Source organism: Coregonus clupeaformis, chromosome 34 (genome assembly GCF_020615455.1).
Source record: "Coregonus clupeaformis isolate EN_2021a chromosome 34, ASM2061545v1, whole genome shotgun sequence".
Taxonomy (NCBI): Eukaryota; Metazoa; Chordata; class Actinopteri; order Salmoniformes; family Salmonidae; genus Coregonus; species Coregonus clupeaformis.
Genome location: NC_059225.1, coordinates 12,735,809 through 12,755,321, shown reverse-complemented (window position 1 = coordinate 12,755,321; position 19,513 = coordinate 12,735,809). Strand labels below are relative to the sequence as shown.

The 19,513-nt window shown below is 40.8% G+C and overlaps 1 protein-coding gene across 2 annotated transcripts; it reads left to right on the top strand.

Moving 5' to 3' along the window:
• Positions 1-3,662: 3,662 nt before the first annotated feature.
• Positions 3,663-13,544, top strand: top1mt (DNA topoisomerase I mitochondrial). Of its 2 annotated transcripts, XM_041861479.2 has the most exons (23): positions 3,663-3,731; positions 4,058-4,168; positions 4,425-4,470; positions 4,709-4,767; positions 5,044-5,110; positions 5,413-5,438; positions 5,546-5,668; positions 5,766-5,820; positions 5,912-6,003; positions 6,256-6,546; positions 7,269-7,384; positions 7,502-7,623; positions 7,780-7,902; positions 8,084-8,271; positions 8,430-8,574; positions 8,775-8,918; positions 11,077-11,262; positions 11,373-11,441; positions 11,605-11,719; positions 12,022-12,149; positions 12,529-12,623; positions 12,930-13,079; positions 13,218-13,544. In XM_041861479.2, the coding sequence occupies exons 2-23, from the start codon at positions 4,071-4,073 to the stop codon at positions 13,318-13,320; spliced, it is 2,541 nt and encodes an 846-aa protein (XP_041717413.1). In that variant the 5' UTR covers positions 3,663-3,731; positions 4,058-4,070; the 3' UTR covers positions 13,321-13,544. The 2 variants fall into 2 exon arrangements, with proteins under 2 accessions (XP_041717413.1, XP_041717415.1); XM_041861481.2 differs by lacking the exons at positions 3,663-3,731; positions 4,058-4,168; positions 4,425-4,470; ... (5 more) ...; positions 5,912-6,003; positions 6,256-6,546 and adding an exon at positions 6,736-6,939.
• Positions 13,545-19,513: the final 5,969 nt, after the last annotated feature.

The window sequence follows — 19,513 nt, the reverse complement described above, 5'->3', positions numbered from 1 at the left end:
CATCTATTGTCATTTTCATTATTTTTGGAAATACATTATAGCTTTAATTTGTGTAGACTAGCCTATGCTTGCATGGATTAACATGTAAAATATATACAGTACCAGTCAAAAGTTTGGACACACCTACTCATTCAAGGGTTTTTCTTTATTTTTACTATTTTCTACATTGTAGAATAATAGTGAATACATCAAAACTATTAAATAACACATATGGAACCATGTAGAAACCAAAAAAGTGTTAAACAAATTAAATTATATTTTATATTTGAGATTCCTCAAATAGCCACCCTTTGCCTTGATGAGAGCCTTGCACACTCTTGGCATTCTCTCAACCAGCTTCACCTGGAATGCTTTTCCAACAGTCTTGAAGGAGTTCCCACATATGCTGAGCACTTGTTGGCTGCTTTTCCTTCACTCTGCCGTCCGACTCATCCCAAACCATCTCAATTGGGTTGAGGTCGGGGGATTGTGGAGGCCAGGTCATCTGATGCAGCACTCCATCACTCTCCTTCTTGGTAAAATAGCCCTTACACAGCCTGGAGGCGTGTTGGGTCATTGTCCTGTTGAAAAACAAATGATAGTCCCACTAAGGCCAAACCAGATGGGATGGCGTATCGCTGCAGAATGCTGTGGTAGCCATGCTGGTTAAGTGTGCCTTGAATTCTAAATAAATCACGGACAGTGTCACCAGCAAAGCACCCCCACACCATAACACCTCCTCCTCCATGATTTACAGTGGGAACTACACATGCGGAGATCATCAGTTTTTGCGACTGCACTTGAAGAAACTTTCAAAGTTCTTGATATTTTCCATATTGACTGACCTTCATGTCGTAAAGTAATGATGGACTGTCGTTTCTCTTTGCTTATTTGAGCTGTTCTTGCCATGATATGGACTTGGTATTTTACGAAATAGGGCTATCTTCTGTATTCCCGCTTACCTTGTCACAACACAACTGATTGGCTCAAACGCATTAAGAAGGAAATAAATTCCACAAATTAACTTTTAAGAAGGCACACCTGTTAATTGAAATGCATTCCAGGTGACTACCTCATGAAGCTGGTTGAGAGAATGCCAAGAGTGTGCAAAGCTGTCATCAAGGCAAAGGGTGGCTATTTGAAGAATCTCAAATATATTTTGATTTGTTTAACACTTTTTTGGTTTCTACATGATTCCATATAGAACAATGGTGAAGAAATCAAAACTATGAAATAACACATACAGTGGGGAAAAAAAGTATTTAGTCAGCCACCAATTGTGCAAGTTCTCCCACTTAAAAAGATGAGAGAGGCCTGTAATTTTCATCATAGGTACACGTCAACTATGAAAAAATCCAGAAAATCACATTGTAGGATTTTTTATGAATTTATTTGCAAATTATGGTGGAAAATAAGTATTTGGTCAATAACAAAAGTTTCTCAATACTTTGTTATATACCCTTTGTTGGCAATGACACAGGTCAAACGTTTTCTGTAAGTCTTCACAAGGTTTTCACACACTGTTGCTGGAATATTGGCCCATTCCTCCATGCAGATCTCCTCTAGAGCAGTGATGTTTTGGGGCTGTCGCTGGGCAACACGGACTTTCAACTACCTCCAAAGATTTTCTATGGGGTTGAGATCTGGAGACTGGCTAGGCCACTCCAGGACCTTGAAATGCTTCTTACGAAGCCACTCCTTCGTTGCCCGGGTGGTGTGTTTGGGATCATTGTCATGCTGAAAGACACAGCCACGTTTCATCTTCAATGCCATTGCTGATGGAAGCAGGTTTTCACTCAAAATCTCACGATACATGGCCCCATTCATTCTTTCCTTTACACAGATCAGTCGTCCTGGTCCCTTTGCAGAAAAACAGCCAAAAGCATGATGTTTCCACCCCCATGCTTCACAGTAGGTATGGTGTTCTTTGGATGCAACTCAGCATTCTTTGTCCTCCAAACACGACGAGTTGAGTTTTTACCAAAAAGTTATATTTTGGTTTCATCTGACCATATGACATTCTCCCAATCCTCTTCCGGATCATCCAAATGCACTCTAGCAAACTTCAGACGGGCCTGGACATGTACTGGCTTAAGCAGGGGGACACGTCTGGCACTGCAGGATTTGAGTCCCTGGCGGCGTAGTGTGTTACTGATGGTAGGCTTTGTTACTTTGGTCCCAGCTCTCTGCAGGTCATTCACTAGGTCCCCCCGTGTGGTTCTGGGATTTTTGCTCACCGTTCTTGTGATCATTTTGACCCCACGGGGTGAGATCTTGCGTGGAGCCCCAGATCGAGGGAGATTATCAGTGGTCTTGTATGTCTTCCATTTCCTAATAATTGCTCCCACAGTTGATTTCTTCAAACCAAGCTGCTTACCTATTGCAGATTCAGTCTTCCCAGCCTGGTGCAGGTCTACAATGTTGTTTCTGGTGTCCTTTGACAGCTCTTTCGTCTTGGCCATAGTGGAGTTTGGAGTGTGACTGTTTGAGGTTGTGGACAGGTGTCTTTTATACTGATAACAAGTTCAAACAGATGTCATTAATACAGGTAACGAGTGGAGGACAGAGGAGCCTCTTAAAGAAGAAGTTACAGGTCTGTGAGAGCCAGAAATCTTGCTTGTTTGTAGGTGACCAAATACTTATTTTCCACCATAATTTGCAAATAAATTCATAAAAAATCCTACAATGTGATTTTCTGGATTTTTTTTCCTCAATTTGTCTGTCATAGTTGACGTGTACCTATGATGAAAATTACAGGCCTCTCTCATCTTTTTAAGTGGGAGAACTTGCACAATTGGTGGCTGACTAAATACTTTTTTCCCCACTGTATGTGTTATTTCATAGTTTTGATTTCTTCACCATTGTTCTATAATGTAAAAAATAGTAAAAATAAAGAAAAACCCTTGAATTAGTAGGTGTGTCCAAACTTTTGACTGGTAGTATATATATATATATATATATATATATATATATATATATAAACTACATGTTGTTCAACTAGTCATTTAACTACATTTTGTAGTAGCTTGGTGGTAGTTGAACTAAATAAAGATCTTGGTAGTGTATTCAGCAGTTAACTTTTTTTTTGCCATGTAGCGGTGTAGCTAACTACTTGAACTACACAATTTTTAGGCAAGTAGGCAAGAAAGTCCTATTTTTTTCAGCATCTGATCTGCCTAATTCTCACTTGAAACAGTTTTTGTTTTTAATAGGCTAAATTACACATTCTGTTACTAACATCTGAATCCAGAGTGATCTGGTCTTGCAATTTGTAGTCTATGACTTCAGATTTAGATATGATAATTTATCACTAAGTCGTTTGGACTACTTTTTCAAAGAAACTTTAGTAAACTATATTTTTCTTAAGGGTAGCTTTAGTGTAGCTTAACTTCTTCCAGTGTTAAGTAATTGTTAGTTTGGGAAACCTTATTTTCTGAGTAGCTTCCCCAACACCACTATTAAAGTGTGTTCATCAAGGCTAGGCTATTTAAGTTCTATTCAGTCACTGTGTCACATTTTTTCATTATCTATTTGCTAAATAACTTTATATCTTAGCAAGCTTTAAACATACACTATTCGTAGGAAATGTATGTCAATATGTTATTTGGCTGGATTTATGGTTGACCCTGGGCGTTCAACCATGCGCAGTAGGTCGCTTTTGGTACTTGAAAACTTTCAGGTGTGGTGAGTTCTCAATCTCGTCAAGAGTGGACACGATTGTGAATTGAGAACACGGACAACTCTGTTTACAGGTAAAGAATGCAAATGCTTTCCGATATTTTGGATAATGTTATCTTTTTTCAACTGAAACAAAAATAATTTCACAATTTTATGAACGTGTTTGTCGACGAATTTTGAGTAGTATTGCCAGATTATCGAACCTCCATCAATCAGTCAAATCGTGACATGGTAAATTCATCTACAAAGAACCATCCGTAATTTGACATAATTTGTGTTTTAAAATGGTTTGGAATTGAAACTTTATAATAGCGTAAAAACTATACACAGGTACAATTGAACTTGATAAAACATTTTCTACTTATAGTCTAATTGTCAACGCTACCTACATTTTGTACAGTCAAATTTGAGTGATGAAACTGGAAGACAATGAAGGGCATGGAGGAGCCAAAACATCCAGCAGGAAAAGAACAGCATCACAATCTAAGAGGGATGAGAGCCTAACAGACAGGTGAGTTTCCTGAAGATGCCTCAAACCACTGGTCCTAGGTCAGGTTGTCATCGTGATAAAATTGGGATTGGGACAGTTTAATCTGATCCTAGATCTGCAGATAGGGGTAACTTTGGGGGGATCGTTGAGGTTGCTTATCGCAATGACCAGGTAGTAGAATATAACCTATCCACAACAGAGGTCATTCTTTTTATATGAATATAAATCAGGATTATTATGAACAGTTAAATTCATACGTCCCTATGGTCCAACACAGGAAGAGGAGTAAGGATGGGGAAAAGGAAACCGAGTCGAAGCACAAGGTAATGTAATGCGCCATTTGGAGGGTTCAGAGAGTGGAACGTCAATTATACGAAAGTTAAGACCAGACACAGGCAGCATACGTGAGCTCCACACACCATCTTAATTATATCGCCTGATACATGCCAGGAATTACTAATCAATCACTAACGTCCAAATCTTAGCCGTACAGTAACATGGACCATTCACCCAAACTCATGCACATACACACGCATGTCTGATTTAAATTTTATTTCATAGGCGAAGCACTCCAGTTCTAAACAACCTCGTAAACCTCTGCAGGAGCCGAAGATCACAAGGTGAGTATGGACAGATCAGTCTATTAAGATTCATTTACATACAGGGGATATGTGAAAGCGCCCTTAATTACAATATCCCACTTACATGTCTTAATTCACAATGAAGGGTGTAGTATTGCCCAATGTGTTCTGTTTTATTATGTAAATCAGTGGTCAACTTGGATAATTTGCTGCCATTCGAAAATGCTTCCAGTTTAGCAATCATCTGATTTTATCTTGTTTTAACAATGCATTTGTTGGTTAAAGTTAGATATTCTTCTGTCTTTCCTTTATCAGTTCTGGGAGTTTAAAAGCTGCCTCGGACAACGACCATGCAGCTGTGGAGACCAAAGGTGTAGACGTGGTAAGAACCACAGACTATATCCTGAGATCTGTATACAATGACGAGATGCTCATGTCTCCGCCCTAACAATGGGAGTCGTCCCAAAGGAGGGAAGTCAGGCGACAAGTTTAGGTTCAAAATAAGTCCATAGAAATGCATTGATCTTTATTTTGGACACATTTTGGCACGAGTGAAACCTCTCGCTTTGCCTCTTCCTGTCTGCCATTACATGATATACACAGGCCTAGTTATTGCATATCCCTGTATTAGCAACAAAACAAATTATAATGTTTATTCATGGGGTTTCTGTCTTTCTCTCACAGGATCCATCACCACCTTCTGGAAAGAAGTGCGTTTTTCTCTAATGCTCAAATTATTCACACCAAAAGTAAAAGTCTAACTTGAATGTAAACAGAGGGAAAGAAATGTTGGTGATTGTTTTATTTTTATTTTCAGTGCCATTGACTTAAACAACAATATCTCTGCCAAGGACACGGAATCAGATGAGAGGAAAGTGACCAAGATGGAGATACAGGAAGTTGACTTGTTCGCACCAATCGAGCATTCAGATACGGAGAGGTAGGCTACAATTGACCCTTCATTGCATTATGAGTTTATTTAGTGACAAAAACGGTTACTTGGTATGGGGGTAAATTGCATTTCTCTCTATAACTAGGTCTTACAAAAAATCCAAGAAAAGTGGGGATTCACAAAAAGATGACAATCACAAGGTACATGACTAACCTTTTTATTATTATTATGATCAATTATCAATGTGATTGGTGATGTTGCTTGCCTTGTCTCTCACGTATGACAATGTAGCACAAATCTAGACGTAGAAAAAAGGGACACCACGGGACGGACAAGGAGAAAAACCCTGAGCAGAGAGAAGCTGGTGAAATATCAGCTAACAGGTGAACAGCATTAACTGTCAGGTTCCACGGTAAAAATGCTTCGTACTTGGCATATGGGTGTTGCTATGCTCTGAGTGAACCAATCTTTTTGCGTTGGTCATTTTAATGGTAATATCAAATATTTGCCAAATGGCTATGCTTTGTGTTATGGTGGATTTTATAGTAGATTTCCACAAAGCTATATTTGAAAACATTTTCTCTGTCCATTTGAAAGTCATGCCTAAACTCTCTCTTATTTTATTTTCTCTGTAGGTCCGATGGCAACTCTAAAAAGAGGAAGCGCAAAGATTCATGTGAAAGTGATGTTCTACCGACAGGTGACAGTAAAAAAGAAACTGGCGTGAAAAAGGAGAATGCCAAGAAAGAAAGGGAGAAGAAAGATATAGGTAGTAAAGACAAAAAGACAACCGATGAAAATAAACGTAAAAAGAATCCAGAAGGAAAAGAGGAATCTAAGAAGAAGAAGAAAAAAAATGATGGAGATGAGGATGGGAAGACCAAGAGGGGTGAAAGGAAAGAAGGGGTGAACAGTAAATGGAAATGGTAAGTGCGCAATTATTTACTCTGTATTGCATGTAGTGGGCAAGTATCATATTTGGCTGAATTTATATTTGTTTTTAAAACAGTTTTCCCCTGTTATAGTGGTTGACATAATGATATTAAACTAATTTGTAGCCGGAACCATTAACATCGTTTGTTTCTAGGGGGACAGTATTAATGGTTGCACACACGTGTACTTTGTTTTGACGGCGTTATGAAAGTCCTTGGCGCCTGTGAATCTCATTCATTCTAATCTGGAATGAACAAATACAGCAATGTTTTTGCCAACTTGATATATCAGTCGGTGAAATGTAATAGAAGTTGGTCTGTGGTTTACTCATTACGGTTTTACCGAACTTCTGTAAAGATTAACGTTAAGCATGAGCCCAAAGCCAGGTGAGTAAACGATAGCTAAAGCTGGCAAATAGCTAACCTTAACATACTCCAAACCACACATGAATAGTATAGCTAAGTAACGTTGCATTTGTCAAAACAGTGACAGCCAGGGTAATGCCATTTTGGAAGAGTAATCCTAGCTAGCTAACTAGCCACACATTGTCAATGTAAAGGGGTACGTTAGCTAACGTTACCTTTGCTAGATCTGGCATCGAGATGTGTTGTATTTTATCTCTATTGTATTGTCTCACTTGTATTAGATTTTAAACCTTCAGAAACCTTTTCTGGCTTTCTGTGCTGTAATGAAATTGTGATACGCTTGTTGTCAGGTGGGAGGAAGGTAATATCAACAACGGGAACAAATGGACCACGTTGGAACACAAAGGTCCACTTTTCCCACCAGAATACGAACCATTACCCAATAGCGTGTCTTTCTTTTACAATGGTGAGTTACTTACAACCATATATTAATCCATCTTACTCACTCATCCTCATAGTTTTCCTGTCTTGTGTTAGGTCTGCTTTGCTGTAAAGCTAACATTCAACATTCTGTGTTTTACAGGGAACCCTGTAAAACTGAGTTTGGCTGCTGAGGAAGTAGCCACGTTTTACGCCAAGATGCTGGACCACGAATACACAACCAAGAGTTCCTTCCAGGAGAACTTCTTCACCGACTGGAGAGAGGTTAGTCCCACTGATTAAGTCTAGGCTTGAGTCGAGACTTGCGTTTGCAATGGATAACCACAATTGTTCTTAAGCAGCATTTCATGATGTGTGTGTGTAAAGAATGAAGGTCAATGTAGCTGTTGACATTGAGCTCATCAGTATTTTACCAAACAGGAAATGACAGCAGAGGAGAGGGAACAGATCCAGAAGTTGTCGAAGTGTGATTTCACACATATCAACAAGTACTTCCTGGAGAAGTCTGAGGAGAAGAAGGCAATGACTAAAGAACAGAAACAGGTAACTTGGCCAAGTATCAAGAGCTTAGAGCTGCATCTATAACAATATGTAAATATTGAAGTATCTAGTTCCACTTGCTTTTAATTTAATTGATGGTACTTCGTTCTGCATATCCAAGTGAATCCCCCCCCACCACACTGTCATTGCAAATCTAGAAATCTATGGACTGCGCTTCTGTTAGGTCCTGAAAGAGGAGAACAACAAGCTGATGGAGGAGTACGGCTTCTGTGTGCTGGACGGTCACCGGGAGAAGATTGGGAACTTCCGTGTGGAGCCTCCGGGGCTGTTCCGTGGCCGGGGAGAACACCCCAAGATGGGCAAACTGAAGAAGAGGATCCAGCCAGAGGAAATCACCATCAACTGCAGCAAGTGAGGGGCCCCGGGAGAGCACTAAGGACAAACAACCTCCCTATAACTTTATGGGGCACACAAAGGGGAATTAGTGGCCTAACTTGTAAATTTAAACAGCAAATATGTACCGAAAGGCAATAAGCTTGAAATAAATAGTGTTTTGGTTGTTTTTCCAGAGGCTCCAATATTCCGGTGGCCCCTACCGGCCACAGGTGGAGGAAGGTGCAGCATGACGACACAGTGACCTGGCTGGCCTCCTGGGTGGAGAACGTCCAGGGCAACTTCAAGTACGTCATGCTCAACCCCAGCTCCAAACTCAAGGTACGGAGCCTTTCTCTCCACCTTCCTTTACCTCAGTGGGGATGTTTTTAGTGGAAAAACAAACAATATTTGAGGACTTAGGAACCCAAACTGTTGAGAAGAGTCTGAAGACTGAACTCAGTAAAAAGATGGCATACATATCAAGCCAGTAGCTCAGAAGTCTGTTCAGACGTAGACTATGTTTTCCTCTCTGTGCTCAGGGGGAGAAGGACTGGCAGAAGTACGAGGTGGCTCGTAAACTCAAGCTGAAGGTGGAGACCATCAGGAGGCTGTACCGTGAGGACTGGAAGAACCGAGAGATGAAGACCAGGCAGAGAGGAGTGGCTCTCTACTTCATAGACAAGGTACAGACCTCACAACTATCTTACCTCAGTGTGGTTAACGAAATGCAAACTCTTTTAGGTAACCTCAAACACGTATTGTAGAACACTCATGTGTACACACTCTGGTTGGCGAAGTCAATCTTTGTCCTATCATGATTATGTGATATACGATGGTATCAGCTCAGCTAAAACCACCGTTGGGCTATAGCGCAAAATTGCATGCTACAACTGTACGAATCAAATCACATGTTTGCCGCCTCCTCTCTTAATAATATTTAGTCTCTCTCTCATAAAGCTGAGAATAGCCTATTGACTCCGTTCATTCTTGTTCTTTTTCAAAGCGGCAACTTTAGTACAAAACCTTTTTTATGTTATTAGAATATTTGTGAAATAGGCTACTGTTCATAATCTTTTATTTATCTTAAAGCTTTAATGATAGGCCTAGTAGGAGGAAATGTTATTGGCCATTTGGTCAGGTTTTCTTCCGCCCCACACGGATAATTTCTTTCTGAATAAGCTTCAACTTTATTTAAACTATAGGCTATTGATGTTCACTCTTATTAGTGCCCTTGCTACCTTACGTTTTTAGACTATTCAGAATTAGTCCCCTTGCTAATAGTTTTTAGGCTATTCAAACAACGTTTTGAGATTAAACTCCAGATTAATTCATTGTTTGATGAGGAGAAAGCCATGCATGCATAAAATGATGAAAGCATATAGCCCAAAGTAATATTCAAAACCTATTGAAGGGAATATAGCCTGCGTTTTTTTTAAACGGCTAGACACAAGATAGTTAGGAACTGTCCGTTTTATAAAAGCAATTAATAGGTTTTTAGGCTGTAAGGCCCATGCATCCGAGGGAGAATATTTTCTGAATGGACATTTTGCGCTGCTTTGGTGGAATTCTCTGTTTTGTCTAGACTACATTCCACACTTGCGTTCTGTATAACATACAGTGCATTGGGAAAGTATTCAGACCCCTTGACTTTTTCCACATTATTCTAAAATTGATTTTTTTTGTTTATTCCCCCTCATCAATCTACACACAATACCCCCATAATGACAAAGTCAAAACAGGTTTTTAGAAATGTTTGCAACAAAAAAATGAATACCTTGTTTACATAAGTATTCAAATCCTTTGCTATGAGACTCGAAATTGAGCTCAGGTGCATCCTGTTTCCATTGATGGTCCTTGAGATGTTTCTTGAATGAAGTCCACCTGTGGTTAATTCAATCGATTGGAAATGATTTGGAAAGGCACACACCTGTCTATATGAGGTCCCACAGTTGACAGTGCATGTCAGAACAAAAACCAAGCCATGAGGTCGAAAGAATTGTTCGTAGAGCTCCGAGACAGGATTGTGTCGAGGCACAGATCTGGGGAAGGCTGCAAAAAATGTCTGCAGCATTGAAGGTCCCCAAGAACACAGTGGCCTCTTCTTAAATCGAAGAAGTTTGGAACCACCAAGACTCTTCCTAGAGCTGGCCGCCCGGCTTAACTGAGCAATCGGGGGAGAAGGGCCTTGGTCAGGGAGGTGACCAAGAACCCGATGGTCGTCTAGAGTGGCCAGACGAAAGCCACTCCTCAGTAAAAGGCTCATGACAGCCCGCTTGGAGTTTGCCAAAAGGCACCTAAAGGACTCTCAGACCATGAGAAACAAGATTCTCTGGTCTGATGAAAGCAAGATTGAACTCTTTGGCCTGAATGCCAGGCGTCACATCTGGAGGATACCTGGCACCATCCCTACGGTGAAGCATGGTGGTGGCAGCATTATACTGTGGGGATGTTTTTCAGTGGCAGGGACTGGGAGACTAGTCAGGATCGAGGGAAAGATGAACGGAACAAAGTACAGAGAGATCCTTGATGAAAACCTGCTCCAGAGTGGGCCAGCCAGAGCCCGGACTTGAACCCGATCAAACATCTCTGGAGAGACCTGAAAATAGCTGTGCAGCGACGCTCCCCATCCAACCTGACAGAGCTTGAGAGGATCTGCAGAGAAGAATGGGAGAAACTCCCCAAATACAGGTGAAGCTTGTAGTGTCATACTCAAGAAGACTCGAGACTGTAATCGCTGCCAAAGGTGCTTCAACAAAGTATTGAGTAAATGGTCTGAATACTTATGTAAATGTGATATTTCCGTTTTTTTATTTTTAATACTAATAATTTCTGTGCATGTAGCTGGCCCTGCGAGCGGGGAATGAGAAGGAGGAGAGTGAGACAGCGGACACGGTGGGCTGCTGCTCTCTGAGAGTTGAACACATCACCCTGCACCAGGAGAAGGGGGGCCAGGAGTTCATGGTGGAGTTTGACTTCCTGGGCAAAGACTCAATCCGCTACTACAACGAGGTGCCTGTGGAGGGCAGGGTGAGCGGCACGGTCTATCACCTGTTACGTCTCCATTCCTCCATATTATGGGCTGTCGAGCAGGGGTTAAACATCCATCTAATGTGCACAGACATGTTATTTGTACACAGGTTTTCAAGAACCTGAAGTTGTTCATGGAAAACAAGGAGCCTGAGGATGACCTGTTTGATAGAATAAACGTAAGTTGAAGACCCGGTGCCCCTGGTTATTTCATGTTTGTCATGCTTTGCAAATGCTCTGAAATGAGTATAACCCAAGAATGACTAGCTAGCTATGTGGTTCACACAGTAGGCGTATCTGTTTCTGCAGATACGGTTAAACTTGGTGGTTGTTTGTTCTTAGACCACCTACTTGAACAAGCACTTGAACCAGTCCATGCCGGGGCTGACAGCCAAAGTGTTCAGAACCTTCAATGCCTCCACCACTCTGCAAGAGCAACTCAACAAGCTCACCACTGGTTAGTCCGCTTCCTTTAGCACCATCAATACACTCAGTGCAGGTTTTTGTAGATCTAGTTTACAATAGCTGACAAGATTTCTCCGCTCTGCTCTGGCTGCCCTCTGTGACATACGTGGCCCTAGTTGTTTTTCTCCACTTGGTCTCGGGCCTAACAACACCTGTGCCAACATTTCCTCCAAACACCGGCTTCTCTGGCATTATCACTTGTGTTCTCAGTGTTATAACTGCATGAAGCTGTGAAACATGCAGATTTATAGTGAAGACAGTACAATATTGAAAGACGCCTGTTTTCCTCCACAGCTGACATGAGTCTGGAGGAGAAACTGCTGTCCTATAACCGAGCCAACAGAGCTGTGGCCATTCTCTGTAACCACCAGAGGGCAGCACCCAAGACCTTTGAGAAATCAATGCAAAACTTGCAGGACAAGGTAACTGGAATAGATAGATAGATAGATGTCTGTCTGTCCCTCCTGTCTGTCTATATATACACTAGTTACTGAATAAACTGTCCAGGAAATACACACACACACACACACATATATATGTGTGTATGTATATATATATATATATATATATATATATTGCGCGTGTGTGTGTGTATTTCCTGGACAGTTTATTCAGTAACTAGTGCTACTTATAGTGCCATTTTAAAACCCTCTATGCTCCTTTGCAATATTGTCTAATGTTCAGATCCATTATCTTGATAGTTGAACTTAGCCTTTTTTGTTTTATTACCAAATAAGCATGTACTGCAATTCCCTTTTAACAGTGACACGTTGTCTAACATACTCCCTTTTATTGTTCCAGATTGCCCAGAAACAGCAACAGTTAGATGTGGCCAAGAAGGAGCTGAAAGGAGCCAAAAAAGAACACAAGAAGGGAGGAACTGAGAGGACCAGGAGGTGAGTACTTTTTGATAGGGTGAAACTAACCAGTGAAATGAGTGAATCTTGCAGTTGGTCTTTTGACTCAACTGTTACTGACATGGTAGGATAACAGCCAGTGGATTTGACCTTTCATAACCTATAAACTGCTTCTACTATGGCAGCTGGAAGGGGCTGTTTCAAACTGCTACTGCAGTGCTTGTTCGGCTATTGTTTTAACATCGGACCATTCTATTGGTCAAATTTAAGCCAGGCAAGCTCAATCAAGCACAGATACATTTGATATAGTATTTGACCCAAGGTCTGGTCTCCTGCTCTCCCCAGGCTTGTTGAGAAGAAGGAGTCTGTGGTGAAGAGGCTGGAGGAACAGCTAAAGAAACTCCAGCTGCAGATGACTGACCGAGAGGAGAACAAGGTCATCGCTCTGGGCACGTCCAAACTCAACTACCTGGACCCCAGGATATCAGTGGCCTGGTAACCACCATTTAGCCTAACATTTATCCTTGACCTCTGTCAGTTCCACAACACTTATTGTTGCCCTCTAAAAATATACTTTTTTCACTTTGTATTTCTGCAGCATGTGATTATTATGATTTTTTTTCTTCATGGCAGGTGTAGGAAGTTCAATGTGCCAATTGAGAAGATCTACAACAAAACCCAAAGAGACAAGTTTGCTTGGGCCATTGATATGACTGAAGAAGATTTTCAGTTTTGAACTGTGGCGCCCCGTCAGACAGGATTTTGCGTTGTTTATGTTCCCCTTGTTTCTCCTTATTTCCTTAATGGTTACCAGCAGTGTTTGTTTTCTGACTCGACAATGCACAAGTCTGTTAGAATTAAGCAGTTACAATAGACAAGAGGCACATTTTGTGTTTAGTAAGATTTGTTTCCTTTGTTAACAAAAGTAAATGTGTAAAATAAAATAAATGTTCATTGATATGTTAAGTGTTTGTTGCCGCCTTACTCATGAGTGAATTCCTACGGGCCTTCAAAATATACTGAACAAAATTATAAACACAATTTCAATGATTTTTACTGAATTAGTTCATAGAAGGAAATCAGTCAATTGAAATAAATAATTTAGGCCCTAATCTATGGATTTCACATGACCGGGCAGGGGAGCAGCCATGGGTGGGCCTGGGAGGGCCAGGACCACCTTCTGGGGAGCCAGGCCTAGCCAATCAGAATGAGTTGTTCCCCACAAAAGGGCTTTATTACAGACAGAAATACCCCACAGAAGCCTCTACTGGCTTCTTGATATGCCTGTCAGGTGGATGGATTATCTTCGGAAAGGAGAAATTCTCACTAACCTGGATGTAAACAAATTTGGGCACACAATTTGAGAGAAATAAGCTTTTTGTGTATATGGGAAATGTCTGATTTTTTTATTTCATCTCATGAAACATTGCGTTTATATTTTTGTTCAGTATATAAAGAAAAATCTATATAAAATCATATCAATATACCAACATAAGAAAAAGATGGGGGAATATACCCAAATTGATATTGTCTCATGCAGTTTGATGCTGTGATGGGTTGGGCTGTATTAGCATGGGATGTTAAATTCTCCTATCCTCTCAGAATGTAATCCTCACACCCTGCCTCTAGTCATACGGACTGGATTGGAGCCTCGTGTTTTACCAGCCTTGTTATAGCGTAGATTAATCTCACCAGGCTAAAGAATTTAAAAGGTTCATCTCTGTAGTGTATGAAAACATGATCCTGTTATGTGTGCGACTGGCATGAAGTAGTAGACTGTCATGGGAGATTTTTCGAGCTACAAGATAATGTGATACAGTTGTTTTGTATTCATCAGGTCTTTTTACACATAAAAAAAAGGCTGTGTGTGTTGTCTGTGAAGCAGACACATCATGGTTTGCCGCCTCCTTTTTACATTTGTCAATAGTGCTGATGTGAATGTTATTCTCAACTTCATATGCATGAGTACTGCTGCTCTAGCCCCAAGTGACGCCAGACTGATGTGGTTCCTCATGTGGTAGACTGCAACGCGCCACATCAAAACGCTGTGTGTAGCTCCTCAAAAAGAGAGAGGAAATGTGGGACAAATTCCTCCAGACTGCACTCCGCCTGCTGCCTGACTGCCTGCTGCCCTGCACACATGGAAAGTGGCCCTTTTGTTTGTCAATTTTTGCAACTTCTGTCTAGCTTACACTACCAGTCAAAAGTTTGGACACACCTACTCATTCAAGGGTTTTTCTTTATTTGTACATTGTAGAATACTAGTGAAGACATCAAAACTATCAAATAACACATGGAATCATGTAGTAACCAAAAAAGTGTTAAATCAAAATATATTTTATATTTGAGATTCTTCAAATAGCCACCCTTTGCCTTTATGACAGCTTTGCGCAGTCTAGGTGTTTTCAGACCCTTTACTCAGTACTTTGTTGAAGCACCTTTGGCAGTGATTACAGCCTTGAGTCTTCTTGGGTATGACACTACAAGCTTGGCACACCTGTATTTGGGGAGTTTCTCCCATTCTTCTCTGCAGATCCTCTCAAGCTCTGTCAGCTTGGATGGGGAGTGTCGCTGCACAGATCTTTTCAGGTGTCTCCAGAGATGTTCGATAGGGTTCAAGTCCGGGCTCTGGCTGGGCCAATCAAGGACATTGAGACTTGTCCCGAAGCCACTCCTTTGTTGTCTTGGCTGTGTGCTTAGGATAGTTGTCCTGTTGGAAGGTGAACCTTCGCCCCAGTCTGAGGTCCTGAGCACTCTGGAGCAGGTTTTCATCAAGGATCTCTCTGTACTTTGCTCCGTTCATCTTTCCCTCGAACCTGACTAGTCTCCCAGTCCCTGACGCTGAAAAACATCCCCACCATACGCTTCAGCGTAGGGATGGTGCCAGGTTTCCTCCAGATGTGACGCTTGGCATTCAGGCCAAAGAGTTCAATCTTGGTTTCATCAGACCAGAGAATCTTGTTTCTCATGTTCTGAGAGTCCTTTAGGTGCCTTTTGGCAAACTCCAAGCGGACTGTCATGTGCCTTTTACTGAGGAGTGCCTTTCGTCTGGCCATTCTACCATAAAGGCCTGATTGGTGGAGTGCTGCAGAGATGGTTGTCCTTCTGGAAGGTTCTCCCATCTCCACAGAGGAACTCTGGAGCTCTGTCAGTGACCATCGGGTTCTTGGTCACCTCCCTGACCAAGGCCCTTCTCCCCTGATTGCTCAGTTTGGCCGGGCGGCCAGCTCTAGGAAGAGTCTTGGTGATTCCAAACATCTTCCATTTAAGAATGATGGAGGCCACTATATTCTTGGGGACCTTCAATGCTGCACACATTTTTTGGTACCCTTCCCCAGATCTGTGCCTTGACACAATCCTGTCTTGGATCTCTACAGACAATTCCTTCGACCTCATGGCTTGGTTTTTGCTCTGACATGCACTGTCAACTGTGGGACCTTATACAGACAGGTATCTGCCTTTGCAAATCATGTCCAATCAATTAAATTTACCACAGCTGGACTCAATGGAAACAGGATGCACCTGAGCTCAATTTCGAGTCTCATAGCAAAGGGTCTGAATACATTAGAGTGTCTAGTTTGAGAAACGGACGCCTCACAGGTACTCAACTGGCAGCTTCATTAAATAGTACCCGCAAAACACCAGTCTCAACGTCAGCAGTGAAGAGGCGACTATGGGATGCTGACCTTCTAGGCAGAGTTGCAAAGAAAAAGCCATATCTCAGACTGCCATCTTAATCTTTTCTTTTTATTGGCCAGTCTGAGATATGGCTTTTTCTTTGCAACTCTGAAGGTCAGCATCCCGGAGTCGCCTCTTCACTGTTGACGTTGAGACTGGTGTTTTGCGGGTACTATTTAATGAAGCTGCCAGTTGAGGACCTATGACGCGTCTGTTTCTCAAACTAGACACTCTAATGTATTTGTCCTCTTGCTCAGTTGTGCAGCGGGGCCTCCCACTCCTCTTTCTATTCTGGTTAGAGCCAGTTTGCGCTGTTCTGTGAAGGGAGTAGTACACAGCGTTGTTCGAGATCTTCGGTTTCTTGGCAATTTCTCGCATGGAATAGCCTTCATTTCTCAGAAAAAGAATAGACTGACGAGTTTCAGAAGAAAGTAATTTGTTTCTGGCCATTTTGGGCCTGTAATCGAACCCACAATTGCTGATGCTCCAGATACTCAACTAGTCTCAAGAAGGTCAGTTTTTAAGGCATTTATTCTTTAATCAGCAAAACAATTTTTAGCTGTGCTAACATAATTGCAAAAGGGTTCTCTAATGATCAACTAGCCTTTTAAAATGATAAACTTGGATTAGCAAACACAACGTGCCATTGGAACACAGGACTGATGGTTGCTGATAATGGGCCTCTGTACGCCTATGTAGATATTCCATAAAAAATCAGCCGTTTCCAGCTACAATAGCCATTTACAACATTAACTATGTCTACACTGTATTTCTGATCAATTTGATGTTATTTTAATGGACAAAAGAAATTGCTTTTCTTTCGAAAACAAGGACATTTCTAAGTGACCCCAAACTTTTGAACGGTAGTGTATATCATACGAATTGTAATCCGTAACATATCATATGAAATGTATGATGGACATCTACAAATGAATACATACCTTAGGAAACATAACATAATATATCATACTAAAGGGAGTATCTCCCATTTACGTACATAATACGAAATGCTCTGAGACCATGTTGATAATTTCTATCCTAAAAATATTGTGAAGGGGATTAAATCAAATTGATGGTGGCATTTTGACAATAAATGATTTCTCTCATAACTTTGTTGGTCATTGTTTGACAACAGTTTTTCCCTACAAGGGAGCAAGACAAAAAGCATACTCTGTACCTGATTGGTGTATCCATTCGCTGTTTGGAGGAAACAGGAAGCCTAGTCAGAATGCTCATTGTTCTCGGTCCTCGTTTGAAGTTTGGGCTTGCAAGAAGACTTTGTAGAACAACAGCCAGTGTACTTGATCTTCCATAGCCTTGTTATAAATAGCAGTTTGCCGTCTATGGATGTGGAAGGTTTGGTTCAAACTGCTACTGAGATGCTTGTTACTGATCCTCCATTGGTTGGCTACATTTTAAAATGAGGATTATTATCAATGACTGAATCACAGTCTACTTTATGGCAGTTTATTCTCTATGGATGTGGAAGGATTGGTTCCTTCGAACTAATCCTCCATTGATCACCAGTGCAGGTTATCTTTTTTTCTTTTTCTGGGCTACATTTCTTAAATTAGGGTTACTATTAATGACTGATTATAATTGCTTAGCTTAGGACAGTGGGGGGGAGACGCCCCAATGGGACTCGACACACAAAGATGTATTTGCACATGTGGAACGTTTTCAGAACCCCAGAGCCAGAACGACATTCCTTCTTTCCCATTTCTGGGTGTGTTTATGTCTTCTTGTGTTGGTCGTCAATGTCCACCACATTGAGATGTTCAAGCAACAATACTTGCTACGTAATTTTTCTCCTTCAGTTATTTAGAGACACTTGGCTTGTCAAGCAGTTTGCCTGAGGATGAAACATCAACTTTTGTCTGGTTTTGTCTGATCAGAAAAAAGAGATGACATGTCTGAAGAAGAATGCTTGATACTTATATTATGCTCAAAAGTATTCCCAGTTTTCACATACGTTATTCTGTTATTTGTTTAGAATAAGAATAAATACTGTGTTGTCCATTTACTGGTTACTCACTGTGCAAAAACGGGTTGAATCAACTTGTTTCCACATCATTTCAACAATACAAATCTATGTGATAACGTTGAAACAACGTGGAAAACTGATTGGATTTGAAAAAAGTCATCAATGTAAGAGAACTTCGTATTTTATTCACACCTCTTTGAACCTAATTCCAATGACATGGTTACATTTTTGGTTGATTTCAAATCAAATCAAATGTAATTTGTCACATGCACCGAATACAACAGGTGTAGACCTTACCGTGAAATGCTTACTTACAAGCCCTTAACCAACATGCTTATTCTGCAATGAACGGTTGGTGATGAACGGAGCAAATGAGAAGAAAGTCAACTGATAATGAAGAATATTGGAGTGGTTCTTACCTAATAACAAAATGTGTCGTCTCAGTTAAGACTAACAATGTTACTGTTAATATTACTGATCAAATTGATTATCTCTGCTGCTTTTCTTTTCAATGGTGAGTTTGGAACATGAAGGTGGAAGTATTTACTAGTTATGTAGCCTAAATATTTTTTATTCGGTTCTATATTGGGTGATAGCCTATAATGTTCATTTATTTGTACCTACCTATTATTTGAAAATGTAATTACGAACAACACGTAGTGGATAATTGTTATATTTCAAAATGGAGTAATAGATCTTTAGCAAAGCATGCACTCTATTATCATGTTTTTTTTTTGTGTAGTACACTTTTCATAAATGTATAGTATGCTACTAAAACATTTATAATTGCAATTTTTCTAACGCTTGGAAAAGTTTATAATGACACCTCTCTTTCTCCACTACAGGTTTTTGTCTTGGCTCTCTGCTTCACTCAGACATAAGAGCCAGTGTGGGGTACCTGAGGAGGAAAGATGGGAAGCAGCATCAGTATGCTGCTATTGTGGAATTCCAGTGTCAGTACATGCTGGGGCATCTCCATGGTCGAGGCCAGATCTCAGTGCATATGTCCCCCAACATCGCAGGCCACTGGGGATCCACCAGGTAATATACTGTGTAATATGAGCAATTCAACTGTTTGTTATAAACCCTTATTAAGTACAGAATTGTAATTAATTTTTTTTATTTAATCAGGTAAGCCAGTTACAACTGCGACCTGGCCAAGATAAAGCAAAGCAGTGCGATAAAAACAACAACAACACAGAGTTACATATGGAATAAACAAAATGTACAGTCAATAACACAATAGAAATCTATATACACAGTGTGT